The 17,398-nt window shown below is 37.2% G+C and overlaps 1 protein-coding gene across 3 annotated transcripts in view; it reads right to left on the bottom strand.

Moving 5' to 3' along the window:
• Pip5k1b (phosphatidylinositol-4-phosphate 5-kinase type 1 beta) overlaps window positions 1–17,398 on the bottom strand; it is a 291,725-nt gene that overhangs the window by 101,416 nt on the left and 172,911 nt on the right. For all 3 annotated transcript variants that reach the window (XM_046459397.2, XM_046459396.2, XM_046459399.2), the window contains 2 exons: window positions 14,424–14,576; window positions 8,554–8,853 (listed from right to left, as the gene is read on the bottom strand). In XM_046459397.2, coding sequence (XP_046315353.1) covers window positions 8,554–8,853; window positions 14,424–14,576 — 453 coding nt within the window. The remainder of the gene's footprint in view (window positions 1–8,553; window positions 8,854–14,423; window positions 14,577–17,398) is intronic.

A 17,398-nucleotide genomic window follows, 5' to 3' on the forward strand; every position in this document is an offset into this window, starting at 1 on the left:
TGAACAGTGTGGTGTGTGGCCAGTCTTAAACGGGGACATCAATCATGACCTAAATGAGAAGACTGGGGAGTCGGCACAGTTGTAATTTACTAAGTTACTGACCATTAACAAACATTGGCCAAATGAGCCAAACAAGTTTACATCAAATAAATATACAAAAATTTATAACATTGACACAATTGACTTTGGTTTTCTTTCATAACAAATTATGTACAGGTTATTATCAAAATCTACTTTTATGCATTTATTGGTTAGGTAAGATCCACCATTTCAAAAAGTGTTGGTATTGTTAGCTCCTAGGGTTCATCAGAAGACTGACACCAAGAGAACTGTGGAATAGAATTGTCACACAGGCTAAAGGATGGGAAAACGAAACCACACAGTTCTTGTTCTCAAAGAGAGCAGATTTTAGTAGCAAACATTAAATATGAAATCAAGCAATTATAATGTAAAAATACCAATGGCTACATGATAGATTTACATGAAGTAATATGAGAATTTAGTCTCATAGAAATGTTTATTTTTAATACTTATTTTTATATTTTATTTAATTTTGGGAGGGAGTATTGGGATTGAGCCCAGGGGCACTTTATCACTGAGTTACCTCCTTTACCCTTTTTATTCTTTGAGACAGGGTCTCGCCAAGGTTGCTGAGGCTGGTCTTGAACTTGTGATCCTCCTGCCTCAACCTCCTATATTGCTGGGATTACAGGTGCATGCCACTGTGCCTGGCTAAAAGTGTTTATTATTAGAAATACATACTCTAAGCCTCTTCTTTGGAATTCCGGTCAACTGCATTAAATCCCATGGACATAATAGCAGTCACTAGACTTAACTGTAAGTTTTTCAGCTTTGCTTTTATTACTCTTTCCAATACACCCAAAATTGCCCTTTCATTACTTTTATCCTTTGCTTTTCTGGAGAATTTATACTTAGGCAACTTTTACAAAAGAGACTTCAATACATACTGATCAAAATGACTGAATAAAAAATAATGAGAATAGCAAATGCTGGCAAGTATGGGGACAAAATGGGCACTCATACAGCTCTGGTGGGAATGTAAAATGATGCAGCCATTCTGGCAAAAAAACTGTGCACCAATGTTCAGAGCAGCTTTATATGAAATCTCAAAAACCAGAAGAAAACCCACATGTTCTTAAGAAGATAAATATTAAATGGTGGCATATTCATATCATGAAATATCATTCAGCAATAAAAAGAAACAAATTATTGATATAGATAATCATGTGGATGCACCTCAAGGGCATCAGGCCAAGTGGAAAAAGCCAAGCTCAACAGTCCTACATGTTATGATTCCATTTGCATAGTATTCTTGAAAAGCCAAATTAAAGAAGTATAAAATAGATTTGTGCTTGCACAAGGTTAGGCAGGGTTTATGGAACAGGGAGGTAGCCATGGCTGTAAAAGGGTAGCCTGGGAGATCTTGAGAAGGAGTGACTCTGCATTTGCCTGTGGTGGAGGTGGTTATATTAATCTGCATGTATATGTTAATTGCACAGAATCCTCCCTCTAATACCCACGTGTGCATGTAAAATTTACAAAATTTGAGAAATCTGAAAAACATCACTAGCTTATATGTGAATCAATTTCTGGGTTGCAATACTATGCCAAGGTCGTATAAGATGTTTCCATTGGTGGAAGCTGGGTAAGGGTATATGACATCTTTCAAATGAACCTACAATTATGTCAAAAAAAAAAAAAAAGAGAGAGAGAGAGACATAACTTAAAAAAATTTCTTCCAAATATGACAATGTTGTAATTTCTATCCTCATTGGGAAACTCGGCTTGTCTAGTTACATTATCTCTTAGACTAGGGAAAGGACGGCACCATTCTACATTCCCGGGAACTCTTAATATCCCTTCCAGCTCAATCTTTGATTCTATGAGTGAGTTTTATTTAGTAATTTGTTCACCAATTTAAAATGTGCTTCATGTAAATACTGTTATGTTATCAAAATAAATAATATTATAGGTAACAAAACTCAAAATATAATGCAAAGTAGTGGAGCAAATCATATACATCATGGAATTATAGTGTTTGTAAAATCTACTTTGAAAGATAGTGAATTCATCTGTACCTTCTATTGTAAAGAATCTCAGAGGTATAGAGTCAATGATATCCCTGTACCCTTTTCATTTTATGGTTGAAGCCTAAGAATAAAATCTAATTTCTTATTGATAAAAAGAAAGAAGTTAAGTTTAAACATCACCATTACTAAGAGATGTACATCTCTTTTATTATTTATGAAGTACTTTTTCCTTCCCAAGGATAACTGGGAAGGCAATCAATATAAATACCAAAGGAAAAAATAAACTAAATTAAGTGCAAAAATTAACTCTAAACAAAAGTATAGCTGAAGGGTAAGCCCAAGCCATAATGACAAATTGAGGATCATATAAAATAATCCTTAGTGTAACTCATGCAAACATGCCCATAGTTGATAGAAATCTGTTCTATAAATTGAATGCTGCAAAAAGTTCCAGTATTCATTCATTGCTTTCATTCAATTCTGAGGACCTATTAATATTTATGGTAACAATGATTTGTGTGAAAAAATAAAATTGATTCCACACTATTTAAAAATTAATAACTTTGCTGCTCAACAAAAAATGATAATAAATGTAAAATAAGTCATTTAGGTCATTAATTATCAAGACTTTGTCTGATATGACTCCCACTTGAAGGATTAGGAAAAATTTGGACTATAAACACAAGTTCTCACTAATATACTTTGTCTCCATGTCACTCCCCCAGAGTTATCAAAAAATATTACAGGGTGTAGTGATTTGTCAACTTAATTAAATGATATGGAATTTTAGATTTTTTTTGTAGATAAATCATATCAGAGGAGAAATAACCATAGTAAATTAAAAATGAATACTAAAATAGTTCATAATTGTTCTTCCAAAACTAATAAATAAAATTTCAATTCAAAAGAGTTTCATCATAATCAAATGTGTACTGAGTGTATACAGTAAGCTAAGAACTGCAGAGGCAGAAAGGGACAAGGAATGGGACATTTACAGTCTTGCTAGACAGAGAGTATATATACCTAAAGGAGATAGGGGCCAATATTAAATGACGTCTAATGACCATTTATAATATTGCTTCCATGGGGAAATCACTGAAATATAAATACACTTTTTCCCAAACAAATGACTCAATATGAGGACAGCCAGTACAGTTTTTCAGATAATCCCAAGTGAATCAAATGGAGATCAGCTGCTTTATTAAACCCTCAATGCCATATTTGGCAGGCATTACAGCAAAACTAAATACTTCCTTCCAAATAGGCAAGAGTTGAAAAACAGCTAGATACACAAAAGTCAGCAAAGACAGACTTATTGGAGGTGTACTCAATCTTGTCTCTTTATCCTCAGACAGCTCACAATTCCTTTGTTCAAATACATTTTCCAAAAATCATTTACAAAGTACCTACTAAGCACCAAGATGTAAACAAAGACAGATTGAGGTGTGATCTTTAGGCTTAGGGATCTGCCTACGAAAGAAGAACAGTGTACGAAATCTCACGAAAGAGGTAAGACTAGAATGCGCAGCATGGGGAACACACCATGGTGGTCATGAAGGAAGAGATACCCGAGTAGTTCTGAGATGAGTAGGTGAGGGCGGTAGAAGAGGGGAAAATGGTTGAGCAGAGTGAAACATGCAGAAAGGCCCATACTTTTGGAGAATGGCCAATAGATCAGAATAGCGATGCTCCAGGAGAGAGAAGGCTGAAGAAGGAAGCTGAAGGAAGCATCAGAAACCGTGGCAAGGACCAGATCAGGAAGTATCTTATTGTTCCAAGCTAAGAAGCCCGAGCTTTAGCCAGAAGACAGTGGGGAACCTTGGCCAGGGAATTGCAAGAGGCTGGCTGTCTTCTGATCAGAGGGTCACTCTGGCATCAGTGGTGGGGATGAGTTGGAAAGCAACGACACTGAGAACCAGTGAAAAGGCCACTCAAAACTCCAGGTGATGAACAACCAGGGTCTCAATAAAGGAAATAGCTATGCACACAGTGAAGAGGGGCAGGTCCACTAGTCATTTAGGAGAAGACGGATGGGAGATGATGGTTTACTGCATTGGAAAAAGAGGGAGAGGAAGGAGAAAAGGGTACCTTTAGAGCACTCATTAGGGCAACTGGCTGCACAATGCTCATGTTCTCTGGGTCAGGAAGACAGGAAGAGGCAGAGGCTTGGGGGAAGATGACAGAACACCTGGGAAGAGCAGTTTTCAAACAGGATGTGCATCTCAGCTTGTCTGGAATCACAGGGAATGATTTGGATAAATCCTACTCCCTGTTTGTGATGACAAGGGACATTGATGCTCTTGTACTTGCCATTGTTACCGCTCTTTCTCCTGAGCCAAGTTCACTTGTGACTGTGGATGGCCATCACAGCAGCAGACAGATAGAAGTGTCTGAAGACCAGGTGGAGGGGACAGTTATTTATATCCATTTCCTCCAGGCACAGTGACTAGGAAGCATCAAAGTGGAGATTGGGGAGAACCCAAGATCAGGAATCTTCCTTTGAAAATATCCCACTGTTTGATGCCTGTTGGGAACTGGGCTCTGCAGCATTCAAGCAAAAAACAAGATCAGTTTTCTGGAGTAGTTCTGCATTAGTGCTATGTGTGAGAGCTGGCCAGGGATGGAGCACCACAAGGGCTGGCTTATACACAGTGCTCACCAGTGGGTTGGAGAAGCCAGGTGAAGACACCAGGGGGCTGTGGGGAGAGGATGGCACTCGTAGAGGGGTCTCACTACGGGATGAGGCTGAGCAATCCTTTTTGATGCAGAGTCTAGAAACAGCAGCTCTGACGGGAATCAGGAGGCAGTCCAAGGAGAACAGGGAACATGAGTTGGCTCAGTGAGTCATGAGGGATCTTCTGGACAGCTCTCAGGCTAAGGGACAGGGAATCACAAGGTCTGAGATGGAGGGTGGGCAGGAAGCAGGGGGAGGTCGGCAAGAGGTTAGGAAGCTTAACGTATCTGTCTGGGGAACAACAGAAAAGCTGGAGTCCAAAGGTCTGGGATTCTCGGATTTGCTACTTTTAAGCCCTTAAGAGGATGTTAGCACCCTCAAAAAGGGTCTTCTGACATTATTTAGCCACTTTTCTCTCCCCAACTATTAACTGCTTCAACACCAAAGAACTATAGTTCCTAGAACATGTCAGGCTATTTCGTGCCCAACTGACATTGTTCTCTCTTACAAATAGGCTTCTCTACTGCTTTGCTTACCTGGAGACTCCTCTCATGCTTCAAAATCCAGCTCTGATGTTATCTACTCTGATCCTTAGAATATAATAGTGTCATTGCATGCAATACACTGCAGGCAATTGATCAGAAACATGGAGGTCATTTGCCTCATGTTGGCACGTAGTCTAATTGTAATACTTGTCTGATAAGTGAATGAAAGGCTATATCCTGATATACGTCTAGCTCACCTTTCTCTTGCTGGCATGCTGATACAGTAATGCATTCCCTTGGCTGGTTTGTTTCTGGAGTCTTAAGAGAATTTTTTTTTTTTGAGGGGGTACCAGGGATTGAACTAAAGGGCACTTAATCACTGAGCCATATCCCTAGCCCTTTTATATATTTTATTTCTTTTACTTTATGTATTTATTTAACTCAGGGTCTCACTGAGTTGATTAGAGCCTAAGTTGCTGAGGATGGCTTTGAACTCACAATCCTCCTTCCTTAGTTTCCTAAGCCACTGGGATTACAAGTGTGTGCCACTACAACCAGCTCTTAGAGGAATTTTAACAGCACAGATTCCCAGTGTTTGCTGCCAGTAGCAGCCCCAGTCTCCCTGGATCCCTCAGCTCACTACAGCTCAGTGTTGCAAAGTGAGGGCAATATCAGAGGGAGGGATGCTCTGGCAATGCCCAAACCATACCCCCTCTTCCAGCCATCCAGGGAGTTGGCCCTTCAGAGGATTACTTGAAAAAAGAGAGATGACTGCTGCTCCTGGATGTGGAATCTCAGCCCAAGGGGGACAGACATGAGGAAGGATGATGAAACCCAATGCTTCATGAACCACTGTATTGATGGGCATTTTTTTTTTTTCTGGGAAGATAGTTCACAGCATTCATCAGGTGTGAAAAGTGATCCATGACTATTAAATAGTAAGACCCATCATTGCAGAATCATGTGTTGCTCAGTGCAGCTCTGCTCCCAGAACCAGCTGCTGACTCCTGATCACAGAGGGTTGGTTATGGACAAGCAGGATGAGGGACAGGAGTCAGGTTCCTGACAGCTCAGCATTTACACATTTCCATACTACAGGGAGAAAAGCCATTCTGAAGGTAAATGCTATGTGCAATTAAAAGAAGTTCCATGAGCTATGTCTTATACAAGATCAAATGCAACCAGTGAGAAAGAGTTAGCCTCAGGATACCTCTACACTGATCTTTATGTTCCTTGGAACAATAAATGTGCCAAAGAAATAAAACAGGCAAATCTCCAGGGTCTCATTACTGATTGAAAAGTCCTGTTTAACCTTCTTCTTTCAGTATTGGGCTCAGGAAACACTATCTCTTGCATTTGACCTCTCCCCCACCCCCTGCCTCCCATGGAATCATGTGATATTAGAAGACAGCAGAAAAAGGCTTTTAGTATGAAAGAGGCAAGACACACAGCACGCGCGTGCGCGCACGGACACGGACACACACACACACACACACACACACAGAGCAAATCTAAAAGTGGATAGGCTTGGACTGAGCTCTGGGGAATTGAGGGTCACTTTTCACCCATATCCTGTAAGGGTATAAAAAACACAGGAAAGAAAGTTTCTATTAAAATGTATGTGTGTGTGTTGTTTTGTTTTTAAAGAAAAACATGAATCACCCAGATATTTAAATGGCTCTGCTGGACATTTTTTTGTTTGCTTGATTCCCACTGTTGCTCTCTGACTTCTGAAAACAGAATAATAATAAAAAGATTTACATAGTGAATCTTTAAGCTTCAGCTAAGAGCACATGCTTGGTACCCAATCAGATGTAGACTCTGTCACTGATTTGCTAGGGAACACTAGACAAGTTTCTCAACCTCTTTTAAGAATCTTCAGCAATGAAAATGGGAGCGTGACTTTAAGGGGTGCTGGGAGAACTGAATGCAATGTGCAGTAGGCAGTCTTGGGCTGCTGGCACACTGTGGCCTTCAATAAATAGTATCTGAATAATAGGAGCTGTGGCATAACAACTTCAGTGAAGAAACAATTCTAAATCACATTTTTTTGTGTGTTTATGTATGTATTTATCATACATGCTATAACAGGTAGAAAGTAAAAACCCCCAAACAGTAGGACTGGGGTCCTTAGGGAGCCTCCTCTATATTCGATGGGGTGGTTGGAGAGTTTGGCTCGCTTTTGTGTGAGCTTGGTCTGGCAGAGAGGTGTCCTCCTCCCCCTGCAACATCCTGGGCCACATTCCCAGACTCATGGGAGGCCCAAAAAGCCACAACCCGGAAAACATACCAATACACCCCATATTTCCTAGTGGCCAGGCTTGTTGATTGTATCACTTCTCCAGAAAGCCTTGGTCAGCCCTTGGCCCCACTCTGCCCCATCTTGGTTTCTGTCCACTCCCACTATGTACCACTTATCTGAGTGGCCTGCACGGTCCTCCCACATGGATTTCACATGTCCATCATGGACATTCCCTATTTCTATGCTTTCGGTAAGTGGCAGCCCAAAGTTACATGACCACAGGTGACTTTTCCAAGGAAATCACAGCAATGATCTGGGCCAGGAAATTATATTTCCGAGGGTTTATTAATTAAGTGGCAACCATCCTTCAGAAGCTACTAGGATTGCAATTCTACCCCCCCACCCCAAAGAACTTTGACCTAATTTTGCCATGTCAGAAAAGCTTTCTCAAGGTTTTGGTCTTTCCTCTTTTTCTTTTTCCCCAGAGCATTAAAGGCTGGGGAATTCCCCCTTACTTTTGACAATCACTCAGGTTAAGCTTGCAGAAATTGGTCTTTGCCCTGATTGACAAGTGTCATTCCTGACACCTCTTATTCAGACCTCAGAAAGGATGCCAGCAAATACGCTGCACACATCATGGTTCTGCATTCACACTGGATTTCCAAGAAGCCATCCATTAATCCCACTGAGTACATTTTCTTTAAGCTTGCCTCTTCATTCAAGATTTGTACATGGCTTTTCTTGCTAGTCACTGCATTAGACCTAAATTTCATTTGTTCCTAGTTAAACTACCTTTCCCATAGGGGAGGAAGAAAAGAAAATAAAGCAAAGCTTTCTTGTTTCATTTTGATCAAAGAAAGCTGACTTAGCTTACTATGAAAATCAACAGAGATGTGAGTTAAAAGATTCAATGTGATTCTCTTATCATCTGCCATTTCCTTCAATATCAGAAGCAGGAATCAGCACCAGGATTGGGCAAGTTGGGATTCCACATGTCCATTATGGACATTCCCTATTTCTATGCTTTTGGTAAGTGGCAGCCCAAAGTTACATGACCACAGGCGACTTTTCCAAGGAAATCACAGCAATGAGCTTCCTTACCCGGCAGTCTCTCTGGAGTGTCTTCATGAGCGCGTTGTACGTTTCTGTATCAAAATATAACCCTTCGTGCATGTCTTGCAGGAAATCTAAATCCTTAAACGTGGGGTTGGATTTCTCTCTCTCTTTCCGCGATGCTCTTCGCTTGTAGGTGGAGCCTTTCAAGTCGTAGGTGAAGTGCATCCTCATGGAGCGGGGCAAGACATTGTTCATCACCACAATCCTGATGTTGATCCCCCCTGACTGCATGCAATAGAGTCCATAGAATTTTGGCAAAAGAGTCCTTGGATTCTGGTTTAGATTCTAGAAACAGAAAAGTGAAAAGAATATTTATAAGTTTCTATTTTTACAAAATAATGCTCCATTAAAGAAAGGTGTGTTTTCATGCTAATATAACTGAAAATGGAATGTGATGATCTTTACCAATATCCATTGCTAAAATTTCATTGTTTCTCATTTATTTCTTAAGTCTGCTTATTGAAATAGCAGCTGTGCCATTCTAAGCTCAGAGCAGTAAAAGTGGCTGAATTAAAAATGGACATAATGTCCTAAATTAGTTCCAACTAAATACAGGCAAAAAATTGATGGGTACTAGGTAGGAATGACTATTCTAAGGTGGTTAAAGAGAAAATTAATCACTGGGGTGTAAGAAACGAACATTTTAAATTTTAATAGCTCCTCCAAAACTGTCTTGCCGAATGGTGAGACCAATTTACAACCACACTGTGTAAGATGACACATTTTCCACCACATTTACCAGTACTGAATATTATGGAACCCTAACATCTTTATAAGCATGGTTGGTACAAATTGGAAACTTGTTTTAAAAAATTAAATACCCCTGATTATTATAGAAATTTAATATTTTGATGTATTTTTAGCTGCCATGAAGATAATTTTGCATTAATAGCCTTTTGCTCATTTTTCTGGATTTTTTTTTTTTTTTGGTTTCTTTTGAAGTTCTTGATACACTTTGGATTTCTATTGTTTTCTTCTACTATATGGTATAAATATTTTCTCCTATTATCTTTTTTATTATTGTAAAATGAAGAATATATACCTATTTTTATGGTTTCTTTCTTATTAGTTCATTTTAGTAATATATAATATTAGGGTTTACTTTTACATAGTTATATAAGCATGGGATATAATTTGCTCTAAATGAGTCCCCAACACTTTCCCTTTCCATCCCTACTTCCATCCCCTTCTTCCCCCTTCCTTTACTTAAGTGATCTTTCTTCTAGTTATTTAAGTTTTTTTAAATGAGCGACTTGTAGATATACATGCAGGTGGGATTCATTGTGGTATACTCATATATGTACACAGGAAAGCCTGGTCAGACTCTTTCCATTGTTCTTCCCTTTTCCTGTCCCTCCTGCCTCCCTCTTAGTTCCCTTCTTCTACTCCACTGATCTTTCTTCTAATTTCATGGAATCTCCCCCTACTTTTCATTTTCTTTTTCCCCTCTTATTTTGGTCTGACTTCCACATATCAGAGAAAAATTCTGACCTTGACTTTCTCGGTCTGGCTTATTCTACTTTGCATCATGTTCTCCAATCTATCCATTCACTGGCAAATGCCATAATTTCATTCTTCTTTATGACTGAGTAATACTTCTTTGTGCATATGTATCACATTTTATTCATTCTGTTGTTGACATACACCTAGGTTGGTTCTATAGCTTGACTATTCTGAATTGTGTTGCTATAAACATTATAAACATTGATGTGGCTGCATCCTTACAGTATGCTGATTTTAGGTCTTCTGGATATATACTGAAGAGTGAGACAATTTGGTCATGAAGTGGTTCCATTCATAGCTTTTTGAGGAATCTCCATACTGTTTTTCAGAGTGTTTTCATTAATTTCCAGTCCGACCAACAATATGTAAGTATACCTTTTCCCCTACATCCTTGCCAACATTTCTAATTATTTGTTCTTGATAATTGCCATTCTGACTGAGATTAAATCTCAGTATAGTTTTGATTTACATTTCCCTGATTGCTAGAGATGTGGAACATTTTTTCATATACTTGTTGGCCATTTGTATTTCTTCTTTTGAGAAATGTTTGTTTTGTTCTTTTGCCCATTAATTGGATTGTTTCTTTGGCTTTAAGTTTTTTGAGTTCTTTATATATTCTGGATATTAATCCCCTACTTAAGGAGCAGGTAGCAAAGATCTTCTATTCTGTAGACTCTCTCTTCATGCTCTTAATTGTTTCCTTTATTTTGCAGAAGATTTTTAATTTGATGCAATTCTACTTATTGATTTTTAGTTTTAATTTTTATACTTAAGTCTTATTAAGGAGGTCAATGCCCGTGCCAATATGTTGGAGCATCGAGCCTATATTTTCTTCTAGCAGTTGCAGAGTTTCTGATCTAATTCCTAGGTCTTTGATCCACATTGAGTTGACTTTTGTGAGGGATGAGAAGAAGGGGTCAAGTTTTGTTCTTCTACATATGGATATCCAGTTTTTCCAGCACCATTTGTTAAAAAGGGTATCTTTTCTCCAGCAAATGTTTCTGGAACCTTTGTGGACTATCAGATGGCTGTTTTTGATGTACTTTAAAATTAGGTAAGGAATTAAAATAGCTTCTTAAAGGGCATATGATAAAAAGTTGCCCTGTTGTCTCTGATTCTGCTCCTTCTAGTTTCCAACATTTGAGAAAATCACTATTCTAGCTTTCTTTATATATCATTCCAGAAATATTCTGTGGGCTTACATTAATTCTGTGTCTGTTATTTTTGTTATATTGATGTTTTGCTCTTTGATGTAGTCACATTTATGTATTAATTTTCTGAGCTTTTTTTATTTTTGCTTAACAGACCATTTTTACACCCTAAGGCTATAAACTTCTATTTTCTTCCCAATTTTTAATAGTTTTGGTCATTACATTTGGTCTTTGCTGCACATGGGATGAATTTTGTATGTGTTCAGAGATCTGAGAGAAGGAATGTAATTCTTTTCTCAAAGTGGACAACCATTTATTGAACAGTGTGACCCTTTTCCAATTGAGTGTAAGTTTCTCCTGTGTCAATACAGTAAGCCAAAGACACATGGGTCTACTTCTGGACACTTCGTGCTATCTATTGACTCATTTGCCTTGAACTGTGGTTATACCACATCTTTAACATTACTCACAGCCTTATAGATTTTTGATGTATGTATTATGGCAGGCCCATCATTTTTCTTTTTCTTTTCTTGAAAAATGTTTTGTTAATTCTTAGAAACTTTCCATCCAACTGTTCATTTATAAACATTTTTTTTCTTAAAATGATACCTGCTTTCTTTTTCAAATGAATGAACTTTGTCAAGTTCTGGGGAATTTCTGATTGGAGTAGATTAGAATTATAAGTTGATTTGGAGGTAAGAGAAATCTTTACAATAATAAATTCAGGATTATCTGTATATCTCTTCATTATGGCAGATCTTTTATATGTCCTTAAAATACTTTTGTAGCTTTCTTCATATCGGTTTTGTGTATTTGTTTTTATAAACTCAAGTATTTTAGAGTTCTTCTCTTTATAACAAAAATTATTTCTGAATAGATTATAGTTCATATGTTATGCCTATTAAAGCTTGTTTTCCCAATCACAATTATAGTATGTTTTAATTTATTTACATATTTATTTTTAAAAATAATGTTCATTATAAATTATTGTCATCATGAACAGGATCTCCTTTCTTCCTTTATATTATCCAGCTTTATATCATCTATATAATAGAATACAATGGGTTTTTATATACTTATCTTATATCCTGCAAATCTGCATGACTCCTATTACCCCTAGAAATTTCTGGTTTGTTTTGTTGAAGTTCTGCTCATTTTAAACTTTGTTATTTACAAAGAACAGAAATTATTCTTTTCTTCTATTTCAGTTACTTTCAAGAAGTCATTGCCAGAATTTTGAGCAAATGTATAAGGACGGACGACTGTCGGAGAACATCCTTGTCTTCTATTATTTCTAAAAAGGAACCTGCTTTTCTCTAAGAGACTGTAATATGAACTCTTAGAGACATGTACAATATGTGTGTTCATCTATTTATTTACTATGTTAAAAAACTTCCCTGCTAATTTTAAGATTTGTATGTAATATGTTTACTTTTGGGGCTCTTAAGTTTTCCTTAACATCTATTTGGTTAATCACATGATGTTCACATTTTTTCTTGGTAACAGATGAATTATATTGCTTGTTGTATATTACTTTTATGATGGGGATAAAACCATTTATTCAGCTAAATTTTAAGGTTTCATTTAATTTTAAATAAATTTCAATAGTCACATATGGCTAATGGTGTTTATATATTAGATAATATAGTTCTAAAATAAGGGAATAGTATATCTAAGCTTAGAATTACTATAGAAGTTTAAGATTTGCTCATTTAGTAGGTTATCAGAGAGTGTGGTCAGTTTGATTATTTTTTAATTTATTTTTTAGGTGTAGTTGGACACAATATCTTTATTTATTTATTTTTATGTGGTACTGAGGATTGAACCAAAGGCCTTGCAAATGCTAGGTGAGTGCTCTACTGCTGAGCTACAATCCCAGCCACCAGTTTGATTATTTTAAAATACATCTAAAGGCATATGCATCAAATATAATAATACGCATCTGTGGCAAAGGAATTCCAGTTGCTTATATTCTTTTTCTTTTCTGTATTTTTCTATTTTCTCTTAAGGAATAAAAGAAAAGAAATTACTTGTTCAGGACCAAAACCCTTAAAAATCTGCATCCTGTCCACTATAACTTTTATTTAGAATTTTGATTTCTGTAATTCCAAAAGAGATTAATTCACTGTATTTCATGCCATCTCTAGCAGATTTTGGAATTACAATAACATTTTTGCAAGCAAATGAGCTGTGTACCATCTCATCCATTTTGTTTGGAAACAAAGAAGACAGTTATTGCCTCTCAGAGCAAGTAAATGGCAGAACTAGGCTTCTGACGTCAATTGTCTTCATCTAGCCATTCCAATCACAGGAATTTAATGACTGGCATTAAGATACAATGAAATCAGAGGTCTTAAAAAGACGGAAATACTTAGAAAAAGTGTTTATTCTTCTCAAAATTAGGCCAAATGTCTATTGAATCCATCTGGGCAAAGTCATTGTTCATTTGTTACTAAAATGTTTCAAGAAAGTAATTTTTTCATGTTCCATGTTTAACTATGTGACCCTAACTTCTGAAGTGTAGCAGCTAAGAATAGTTAATACAGAGCAGTTGCTGGGGCATAGTATAGGGGTTAAAATGCAGTTTCTGTTTGTACAGTCCCAGCTCTGTAGCTCTCTAACTGAATGACCCTTGCTATATTACCAATTTATCTTTGCCTCAATGACCTCATCTATAGAAAGGAGACAGATATGATGCCCAAGTTGCTATGAAGATTAAATGAATTAATGACCCCCAAACACTTAAAGCCTTACTTAACACACACGACGTAATACATGAATGTTAGCTGTTCATATTATTGCTATGTGATGGGTTCAGAGCTTGCAAGTGCATAGCTTCTTGAATCTTCCTTTATCACCATGACTATGCAAGGTAGGTACCATTCCTCACTGACTGAGTTAGTAGATGGCTGGGCTGGGACTGGAGCCCAGGACTCATTCATGGTCACACAGTTAGTAGATGGCTGGGCTGGGACTGGAGCCCAGGACTGTGAGCTTCAACAACTATGCTCCACTACACAGTTCTAGTTCACTTTAAAAAATTTGATTCAATGAATGTGTTAGCATAATCTAAATGCAAAATAAAGTTCACCAAAGAGAAAGAAGCATGCCAAGGAGTGACTGAAACAACAACAACAACAAAAACTGTTGAGGAAATAATGAAACCTAAAACTGAAGTTTTAATTATATGCAGTTGCTTACCATGTAATAGCCTGGCAGTAGCTTCTGAAGGAACTCAGCTTCTTTATGCTGAACTGTTTTGATGATAAATTCATCATCACTGGTCACAAAAAACAAGGATCCACTGGCTCCAGGGTTAGACAGCTCTATTAGAGGTTCACTGCAGATGGAATACTAAAACAGTAAAAAAAAAGTAAATAAATAACATTTAATTAATTGATCAATTTTTTTGTGCGTGTGTGTGTGTGTGTGTGGTGCTGTGGATTCAACCCATGGCATCATGCAGGCCAGGCAGGTGCTCAGTACCAGCGAGCTACATCCCCAGTCCTAAATAAACATTTAAAAATATATACTTAAGTACATGATGCTTTCAAGGAGGACAATTACAGTATTATGTGTCTTTACCTTTTTGAAACAGAAAATTTTCTTCATGAGCTTTAAAAGGAGGCTCCAATTATACTGAGAAGGCTCTTAAGGAGATTTTTTTCCCATTTTTTAAATTTATTCTTAAGTTTTAGGTGGACACAGTATCTGTATTTTACATTTATGTGGTGCTGAGGATTGAACCCAGTGCTGTGTGCATGCTAGGCGAGTGCTCTACCACTGAGCCACAACCCCAGCTTCTTTTCCATATTTTTTATAGTTACACATAATGCTAGGATTTGTTGTTACATATTCATACATATTCATTCATAGTGAATATTCATATTTAATATAATCGATTTTTGTCCATATCATTCCTCAGTTTTTCCCCTCCTGCACTTCTTACCTTCCCTTGGTCCCTTCTCCTCTCCTGTACTGATCTCCCTTCAATTTTCATGAGATCCTCTTCTGGGGAGATTTATAAAGATTTATGGGATATATTTATTTTAATATTTCTATGATGGGAAACAGGCATGCTTTCCCCAACACCCATCATCACATGGTAGAATCATGAATTAAACTAGCAATATAGACCAATGTGCTTTGTTCTCAGCAGGTGCCCATAAAATAATAGCTGAAGGTGTGACCCATACCATGTACTTATCACTTCAACATCAACACCTCTTCTCTTTTCCCTATTCTCTCAGGGTTTCAACAAGGGGATGGCTCCAACCTCTGTGTCTCTAGCTCAAGTCTCTCTCCAGGGCTCTAGACCTGTTCATCTAACATTTCAATAGACACTGTGAATCTCACTCCAAAATGCTACAACCCAGCAGAGAAGTCAAGTGGTTACTAAGCTCAGTGTTGGATTGGCTGATAATGCACATTATTGACATAAGAAACACTGCAGTGGGGGGAAAGAAAAAAGAAATGAGGTTAACCCAGGTGTGAAATTGAGACCAACCTGGAAAAATACAGGGACTGAAATTTTGATTGATACAAAGTATATATTTATGTGATTTATATACAATGTGATGTTTCGGCAATGTATACATTCTAGAATGACCAATCAGACTAATTAACATATTCATCACCTTGCATATTTATTGTTGTTTTGTGGTGAGAACATTTAAAATCCACATTTGTAGCAATTTAAAAATATACAATGTATCGCTTCTCGGCCTTTTGGCTAAGATCAAGTGTAAAAATACACAATGTATCTTTATTAAATATGGTCACCTTACTCTGCAGTAGATTGACAGATTTTATTCCTGTTGTCATAATGAAACTGTTTCCTTTGACTAACATTCACCCTTTTCCTGCCCACCTGCTCCTGGTAACCATCATTCTACTCTCTGCTTCTGAGTATGACATTTTAAAAATTTCCCTTATAAGTGGATCATGGTCTTTCTGGATCTGGCTTATTTCACTTAGCATAACATTCATGTAGTTGTGAATGACAGAATTTCATTCTTTTAAAAGGCTGAATAGTACTTTCTGTGTACATATACCACATTTTCTTCTTCCATTCATCCATCATCCTTGGCTGATTCCACCTCTTGGCTATTAGTACTGCAAAATGCACATATATGTGCAGACACTGGGATACAGACATATCTTCAAAATACTGATTTCAGTTCCTTTGGGTAGATTTCAGTAGTGGGACTGCTGGATCATATGGTAGAACTACCATATTGTTTTCCACAAGGGCTGTGTTAATTTGCACCACCACCATCAGGATACAAGGGTCCTTTTTCCTCCACATTCTTGTCAATATTTGTTAGCTTTCGTCTTTGTGATGATAGCCATTCTAACAGGTGTGAAGTGATATCCTATTCAGGTTTTAATTTGACTAATGACTAGTGCGTTGAGCATTTTTAATATATCTGGCTATGTTTATTTATTTTTTTTTGAGAAATGTTCTTGACCCATTTTTTAATAGGGTAATTAGTTTTCTTATATGGACTACTTTGAGGTCCTTGTATATTTTGGATATGAGCCCCTTATCTGATGTGTGATTTGCAAATATTTTCTCTTAATGTGTAGGTGTCTCTTCATTCTACTTTTTTCTTTGCTGTCCAGAAGCTTTTCAGATTGATACAATCCCATTTGTCTACTTTTGCCTTTGTTTCCTGGGCTTTGGGGACACAGCCAAGAAATCATTGTTCAGAACAATGTCAGGGAGCTTCCCCCTATGTTTTTTTTTTCCTTGCAGTTTAATAGCTTCTGACTTTACATTTAAGGCCAGAAGTCTTTAATCCATTTTGAATTGATTCTTGTATATGTTGTAAGATAAAGGTCACGAGGTTCTGCATTTTCCCTGAATCATTTCATGAAGAGACTGTTTATTTTCTCCAGTATGTTTTCTTGACACTTTTGTTGACAATCTACTGACCAGAGAGGTGTGAGTTTATTTCTGATCTTCCTATCCTATTGCATTGTTTAATACATGTGTTTTTGTTTTTAATCCCACTACTATGATGTTTTGATTACTATAAATATAAAGAATCGTATCTTGAGGGTAGGCAAGGATTTTCCAAGTCTGGAAAATCCTTTAAACTATGTATTTTGGGGTTGTGAATATTTAAGTCCCCATTCCATAAAAATCTAAAAGGAGGAAGAGTGAGAGGAGC

Source organism: Marmota monax, unplaced genomic scaffold (assembly GCF_021218885.2).
Source record: "Marmota monax isolate L192 unplaced genomic scaffold, Marmota_monax_Labrador192_F-V1.1 WCK01_AAM20220418_F8-fsc00059, whole genome shotgun sequence".
NCBI lineage: Eukaryota > Metazoa > Chordata > Mammalia > Rodentia > Sciuridae > Marmota > Marmota monax.